The 7,499-nt window shown below is 60.2% G+C and overlaps 1 protein-coding gene across 2 annotated transcripts in view; it reads right to left on the bottom strand.

Annotated features, from left to right (window-relative positions):
- SLC29A1 (solute carrier family 29 (equilibrative nucleoside transporter), member 1) overlaps positions 1 to 5,659 on the bottom strand; it is an 8,391-nt gene extending 2,732 nt beyond the window's left edge. Inside the window, exons 1-10 of one of the 2 annotated variants that reach the window (XM_006776398.2) lie at positions 5,478 to 5,659; positions 5,178 to 5,277; positions 4,019 to 4,163; positions 2,030 to 2,111; positions 1,712 to 1,914; positions 1,480 to 1,619; positions 1,029 to 1,163; positions 843 to 940; positions 622 to 700; positions 99 to 196 (exon numbers count right to left, since the gene is read on the bottom strand). In XM_006776398.2, coding sequence (XP_006776461.1) covers positions 99 to 196; positions 622 to 700; positions 843 to 940; positions 1,029 to 1,163; positions 1,480 to 1,619; positions 1,712 to 1,914; positions 2,030 to 2,111; positions 4,019 to 4,047 — 864 coding nt within the window. In that variant the 5' untranslated portion in view covers positions 4,048 to 4,163; positions 5,178 to 5,277; positions 5,478 to 5,659. Of the gene's footprint in view, positions 1 to 98; positions 197 to 621; positions 701 to 842; positions 941 to 1,028; positions 1,164 to 1,479; positions 1,620 to 1,711; positions 1,915 to 2,029; positions 2,112 to 4,018; positions 4,164 to 5,177; positions 5,455 to 5,477 lie in introns of those variants that run through there. The other variant, XM_015572251.1, reaches the window with a different exon arrangement.
- Between the last annotated feature and the right edge of the window lie 1,840 nt (positions 5,660 to 7,499).

Here is a 7,499-nt window from a genome sequence, read left to right as displayed (position 1 = left end):
GAGAGTGGCCAGAAAAGGATGGGATGGACTGTGTGGGGGAGGGTGGGTGGGTGGGTGAGGAGTGAGCAGAGGAAGGGTGAGGGGTAGAGGGCACTCACATTTTTGAGGATGGCCCAGACTGAGGCGCTATTGTTGGTGGGCTGAGAATTGGGGGCTGAAACTCCAAACTCCTCTTTGCCTGCTCTTGACGCCTCTCCTGGGGTGACAGGTTGTGGAAGGATTTCCAAATTGTAGGAAAGACAGCAACAGGAAATGATGTAAACATTCCCCAAAAGGGCTGGGGTTAGGTGGGGGTGGCACCTCCTTTCACAGTGCACAGGGGCACCCTACCACCTAGCGCAGACCTCCTTACAGTGCCAGTCCCTGTGCCCTGACCTCTCCCAGGAGCCTCAGCTCAGGCTACACCTTGTCCCCAAATCCGAAATTGCTTCCCACGGTCACCCAGAACCTCCCCCTATTGTAGTTCCCACAGCTCTTATTTCCCAGTGTCCCCTCGCCCCACCCCTGATCCCTCTGCCTCATCTCTGCCAGTAAACACAGGGCACCAGTTCCTGCCCGCTGTGCTCAGCTGCCCCCTGCCGGGAGGCCCTCCTCCACCCCAGCTTCCTCGTATCTGCAGACCTTTACTAATGAGGTCCAGCTTGGTCTCCTGCTCTCCGGGCCCTTCGAGCTTGAGCTGCTGGTAGTAGCGGTAGAATTCCTACCGAGTGAGGAAGGCAAAGGTGGACTCAGAAACGGGATCTCCAGAATCTCCGCCTCCCCCAGGTGTCAGCCTCAGAACACCCGTGGTCCAGCGCCCTGGGCTCCCCAGACCGCAATCCCCCCTTTCTCCTTTTGCTCACCAGCCGGGGCAGTGCCAGGTAACAAATGATGGTCAAAATGATGACCCCGCAGGCTGTGATAAAATAGCCGAAGGCGCTTTCTGACAGCTCTGAGCCACCTGGGGTGGAGGGTATCAGCCGTGAGACAGGGCCCACCGCCTTCTCATGGCACACAGCCGGGCAGATAAGATAGACGGCAAGACTTACTGGCGATGGCGCAGATCATGGCCACTGAGGCGAAGATGCCTGCCAGGCCCTGGCCACTCATGATGGGGGCCGTGTAGTGGGCAGGCAGGAGGCCAGCTAGACCAAACAGGCTGCCCTGCAGGATGGCACCGAATGCTGGGGGAACAGGATGGGCATCAAGAGGGGTGCGGGCAGGGTGGGGCTCACTTCCGCTGGGGGCTGTTGGGCTCATGGGGAAACAGGTTCCTGGAACTCCTGCTTTACTGCCAGTGGGTCTTGCTGCCCAGGGGCCCGTCTCTCCGCCCCTCACTCGAAGCCCTGTCCCTGCGGCTCAGGCGTCTGAGCGCTCACTGCCCACGGCGTCCATTTCCTCTGGGGGTCGGAATGAGCTTCTCTGGCTGGCTGTGGGTCTGAAGGAAGGGTGGGGAGACGTGGGAAGATCTCCGCCCAGGTTCCCCCCAGCCCCGCTTACAATTAATGAGCATGATCTTGACCATGGTGATGACGAAGAAGGGCAGGGCGTCCAGGGGCACCCTCACCAGGATAGCAGTGGTCAGGAACACCAGCAGGATGGCCACCAGGCTGCCCAGGATCCGAACGGACTGGGGGATCCTGCAGGGGAGGCCGAGGTGGCGGAGAGGCGTGGGGCTCAGCCCAGGGTGCGCAGGAGGCAGCCAGGGGTCAGGCTGGGCCTGGGCGCTCACCTCTGATGCAAGAAGGAGTTGAGGTAGGCGAAGATCAGCATGGGTAGCATGGCACACAAGGTCATGACATTGTTGAAGATGTCACGCAGATAATTCTGATCCGGAGAGGGTACCGTGGGGGTGGCCAAGGCCTGGATGTCCCTGCTCAGGTTAGCCGTGCCCACGGACATGTTCTGGGGCTGGCCCAGGCGGTTTTTGAAATACTGTGGGGCATGCAGGGAGGAGTGTTAGCACCTCTCTCCCTGTGCCCACAAGTACAGGTACAGGCCCTGCCTGCCCCGTGGACATGCCCGCTGGAGCCCCGTCCCCCCGTCTCACCAGAGTGGCTGTCATGAAGAAATTCCAGGGGAGCAGGGTCCCCAGACCCAGCATGAAGAAGATAAGCCAGACGGCTTTGTACCTGGGGATGGGAGAGGAAAGAGGAGCCAAGTGACCCACCATCTCCGCCCCCCTCCCTGACCAAACTCAGGGAAGCCCGTCCCTCCTGCCCTTCAGTCTCTCCAGCCATCCCAGGGCACAGGGCATCTGTGTTTGTGTCCAAGTACATGTGTCCCCCTACGAGTGTAAGTGGAGGGGGAGGTGTCCTGGGATAGGGGACAGGGCCCAGCTGTGTCCAGAGGAGGAGGGGGGGGGGACACAAGGCTGAAGGACATGGCCATAGGACGGTGGTTCTCAGCCCCTGAAGACTCAGGGGACCCTGCAGGCTTGGGAACCAGTGTGACCCACACATCTGGAGGTAGTTTTGGAAATCCTGCTCTACAGGCTGGGGGTGGCGGGTGAGCGAGAAGCAAACAGCAGTGTCTCCCTCCCCCGCCCGCCCGCCTGCCCACAGCTGCTGGGAGTGACCGCTGCAGCCTGGCCAGGGAGCGTGCGGCTGCCCAAAGAGAATTCTGAGGGCACGAAACTCCCAGACCATTCTGGACCTCGTGGGGCAGGCAAGGTGCCTGAGGGCAGCGGGAAATGAGGGAGCTGTTCTTTCCAGGCCCGGACAGAACCGGCTTTGTAGGTCACACCACCCAGGGTAGGCCAGGAGGTATCCGGCCACTGAACGTCACCTGGGCCCCGGAGTGTAAATAAGTGCCACCCCTGGTTTTGCCAGGCCAACCCCAAGTCCTACACCTCAGGGCCTGTCTGGGATGGGCCAGCTTCCCCCAGGCAGCGCTGGGTGCTCCCACTATGGTCTCCAGATGTGGCTGCCCTACCCTCCCGACAGCCAGCAGCTGCTTTCTTCACAGAGAGGGCAGGGACAAAGCCCAAGGCAGCGAGGACAGGTCTGGCCAGAGCGCAGTGCCTGCCTCACACAGGGGGGCCCGGGTGGGCGCCCCAACTGGGCAGGTCTCAGTCATGACAACTGCAGTCCCCAGCTCCCTCATATACGCTTGACATAGAGAGCTAAGGGCTTGGTTCAGAGACCCAGGATGGAGGGAGAAACTCCCAGTCAAGGTCACACAGGAAAGGGGGGGTGGGGGGTGGGATGAGTGCAACAGGTGATGGAGATGGGAGTGGTGAGGCTGGGAAGGAGCAGGCAAGCAGCCTGGGCGTAGGGACGAGGGAGGGCACCGACCGGGGCCTGGACTTACTGTCTCCTTAAATTCTCGTCCATCCAAATACACCTCGCCTCTATTTCACAGGTGGGAAATGGTCCCAGGGAGGTAAGTGCCCAAGGACCCACAGCCAGAAATAGTCTAGTTCTGTGGCTTTTGGCACAGGGAGGGAGACAGACCGGGAGGGAGAGGTGAAGGGGTGAAGAGCTTTGGACCTGAGGCATGACTTCATCAACTTGCTATGGTCCCAGACTCCTTGGAGAAGGTGAGCCAAGCGACAGCCTCTTCCCCCAAACACGTATGCGGGTCTAACTTGAGGGGGTCGCAGGCTCCAGGGGTGCAGAAGGGAGAGGAAGGTCAGAGCAAGGACCAAGTGCATCAAGGTCATGTGAGAGAGACGCAGCCCTGAGGAAGGGGCCGTTCTGCCAGATGTGCTCTGTCTGGAATGAGGGGTGCTGCCAAATGTCTCCCCAGGATGGTGGCAGGAGGGCCGGAAGCTGCGGCTGGCTGGAGAGCAACAGCGGAAAAACTGACAGGCCAGGGAGGAGCTGCCACTCACCCACCGTGACTCTCCCCACAGACACCCTTGCCAGCACCCAGCCAGGGCAGGCATGGCCCCCACCCCTGACGCAGACCTGTCTCACAGTGACCTGGCTGGAAGGCCAGTCAGCAGTGACAACTCCAAATTCCAAAGGTCACGCCACCCAGCCCCCTAGAGACCCATTTCCACACCCCTGGGTCCCCAGCCCAGGCCTCCCAGTACCTGTCCTGAGGCTGGTGACTGGTTGTCATGGTGATGACGGTCTTGGCTTTGCCTGGCTGACTGCTCTCTCCCTCTGAGGCTCGCTTGGGGCAGAAGCAGTGTGAGGCCTTGTCTCCTCCTGTTTCCCCACAGGCTTCTTCAGGCTCTTAGGGGTAGGAGAGGGGGCAGGGCAGACAGAGCTTGCAAACCCCGATCCCAGCAGGAACCCCTCCTGGCCCTGCCTCTCAGGACTGCTCAGTCTGACCCCGCTGGCCAGTCCCGCTGGGCCCCCCGCCTGCTCAGGCTCCACCTGGCAGCAGGCCTGGCCTGGCCGCTGTCACCGCTATTTTTACCCAGCAGCAAAGCCGTGTGTAAGCTGGCAAACCGGAGGGTGGAGAGCAGGAGGGAAGGAGGAGGACGTCTGATTGAGAGGGAGGGAGAAGACAGGCAAAGGCAGGGAAGAGGATGAGAGGGGTCAGGGACAGTGACGACAATGGAAGGAGGCACAGGAGGAGGGAAACAGAAAGGAGATAGAGTGGAGAGGGGGGCTCCAAACTACCATCTGCAAGAGCAGCAGCCGGCAGGATGAACGGGAGAGAGGCCTGCCCTCCCACCCTCCCGGGAAGCCCCTGGATTCCCGCCGAGGGTGGCTCTGGAGGACCTGTCCCCTCCTGGAGGCGCCCCAGACTCCAGCCTCTCTGCTGGTGGCACCTGAACCTTCCTTTCCACCCACTGCCCAGGGACTTCCTAGTTCCTGGTCAGTTTTCCAGGAAAACCCTTTCCGATGGGTGTGGGACACAGACATTTCCACAACCTAGCCTGACCCCTCCCCTGACCCACCCCTCACCCCCCAGTCCTGGCCCGAGTCACCCCATCCCCCGCTGGTTCCTCTCACTCCCAGGCCCCTACACTCTTCCCCTTTCTCAGAGCACACTTGCAGGGAAGACTGGGGGGTGGGGGCACAGGCCTGACTAACTGCTAGTCCCAAAGCGCCTACCCGCTCCTCCGTGTCCCTCTCCTGCTCCCCGCTGGTGTTACTCCCTTAGCTAGGACCTCTTTGGCACCAGCAGATAAAATGTGCTGGCGCACACACACACCCCCTCACCCCAAAAGGGAGGGCCTCACTTTAGAGCCAGGAGGACTGGCTTCCCTCGCCTGCCCGCCGGGGGCCTGCACTCACCAGGTGCCCAGGCTTGCCAGGAGGGTCAGAGCCACGGAGGCTGGGCCGTCCCTGGGAGGTGGTCCTAGCTTCCACTCAGGCAGGTCTTGTCCATGGGCTCCTAGGTCAGGGTCCAGAATGAAGACAGTGCCACAGGGCATATGGGGAGAGAACCCCCCTGGCCTGGCTGTGAGAGGCAGCTGCGCCGTTCTGAGAAGCCTCACACCTCCCTCAACCAGGGAGATAAAAAACCACCCTGCAGCTGGGGAGATAACGACCCAACCGTCTCAGCAGGGGAGCTGAGGGAATGGGTCCACTCACAGGTACAGCCAGTGCTCCAGGTCCCAGCCCCAGATAGACACCTTCAGGGACCCCATCCTCTCCGCGGGCTTTCCTCCCCATCCCAGTAAGTCACCCGCGCCTGGGTCATAGGACAGGCAGGGGAGGAGCAGACCGGCACATCTCCATCTGGAGGTGGAGGGCTGTTTTCGTCCACCCTTTCAACAAATATTTACCAAGGGCTTTGCAGGCTAGCCAGGCTCTGTTCTAGGCCCTGGGGCAGAGTGGCGAACAACTTTTTACATTTTCTAGAGGGATGAGGGCAAGAGGGGGGAGGAGGCAATGAACAGAGAAGGCTCAGGGCTCAAGTTTTCTATAGGGACCAGGGCGGGGAAACCCCAGCTTCTCACCTCAGCTCGCCCCGTGCCCCTCTCCACCCCCTCAGGCAAGATTCCTGGCAGTGCAGTTTCAAAGCAGGCCAGAGCCTGGTGGAACGGGCCTTAGGCTCAGAGGAGTGTTCATTTCTGCCTTCTCCCTCAGCTTCACTCCTGCTTTCTGTTCTCAGTAAACCCACCCCAGTCCTGGGTACCATTCAACTCCAGGGGCAGCCCCTCCCCTGCCCACATCCTGACACTCAGCAGGCCAGCCCAGGTGTTTTATTGTCTGCCTTTGCCCAGCAGCAAACAGGGATTTGATACCAGCTCAGAGCATCTGGTGTACCCCTGGCCGTGCCGTGGCCTGCCCACATGGGGCCCTGACAGCAGCCGCCAAACTCGGGTTCCCAGCACTTCTCATGCACCCCAGCTTCCAGACACACCTCTGTGGTGGCATCAAATTCTCCACTCCCCAGGATCCTGAATAGGGCCAGCCTGCAGATAGCTCCCCTTTCCCTTATAACCACCACAGCTAGTTCTAGATGGTCTCCTCTGAACAGAGTGGGGCAGCTAGTGTCCAGAGAGGTTGAGTCTCCTGCCTGCAGTCACAGAGCAAGTGAAGGGGCGAGCTGGAATTCAAACTCAAGGTATAAAGCCTGCTTCCCAGCTGGCCCTGTATACGGGGAGGTGGGGATGCTCCATCCAAATAAGGGGGGACATAAAGTGGCAGCCAAGGCTAACATGAGTGTCAAGTGTAAGGCACCCCTCTTCCATTACACACACATCCTGGCGTAGAGGGAGGGTCTAAAGCAGCGATTCTCAACCTGTGGGTCGCCACCCCTTTGGCGGTGGAAAGACCCTTTCATAGGGGTCGCCTAAGACCATTGGAAAACACATATATAATTACATATCGTTTTTGTGATTAATCACTATGCTTTAATTATGTTCAATTTGTAACAATGAAAATACATCCAGCATATCAGATATTTACATGACGATTCATAACAGCAGCTACATTACAGTTATGAAGTAGCAACGAAAATAATGTTATGATTGAGGGTCACCACAATATGAGGAACTGTATGAAAGGGCCGTGGCATAAGGAAGGTTGAGAACCGCTGCCTTCTCCCTCAGCTACACCCCTGCTTTCTGTTCTCAGTAAACCCACCCCAGTCCTGGGTACAATTCAACCCCAGGGGCAGCCCCTCCCCTGCCCACCGCCAGGGGCCCGGCGCCCCTCTCCACCCACCAGATTCATGGAGATGACCGGGGCCCGCCCGCCCTTTGCGGAGGTCAGCTCCGCGACAGCTGGCTTCAGGCCCAGGAGCCAGGTCCCCCCGCCCGGCTCGGGTCCCTCTGCCACTGTTCTCAGTAAACCCACCCCAGTCCTGGGTACAATTCAACCCCAGGGGCAGCCCCTCCCCTGCCCACAGACTCTAAAGGTTACCAGGGAAATGGGCAGAGGGGCCGCCCAGGAGGGGCGAGGGGCAGGATGGCGCCAGCTCTCCGCTGGGAAGAAGGCCGGAGGGTGTGCGTCCCTGTCTCTCCCCGAGGAAGGAAGGTCCTCTCTCTGGGAGTGAATGAGGACGCATCCCGCAAGGGGACCCTAGGGACGCCAGCCGGTCAATGACAGGCGGTGGCTAAAGTGCGCGCCTCTGCCCCGCGCGCCCGCAGCCCCGCTCTCCGCATC

This window comes from Myotis davidii, unplaced genomic scaffold, assembly GCF_000327345.1.
Source record: "Myotis davidii unplaced genomic scaffold, ASM32734v1 scaffold167, whole genome shotgun sequence".
In the NCBI taxonomy this organism is placed as follows: Eukaryota; Metazoa; Chordata; class Mammalia; order Chiroptera; family Vespertilionidae; genus Myotis; species Myotis davidii.
The sequence above is the reverse complement of the archived record's forward strand: the minus strand, read 5'-3'. Positions and strand labels throughout refer to the sequence as shown.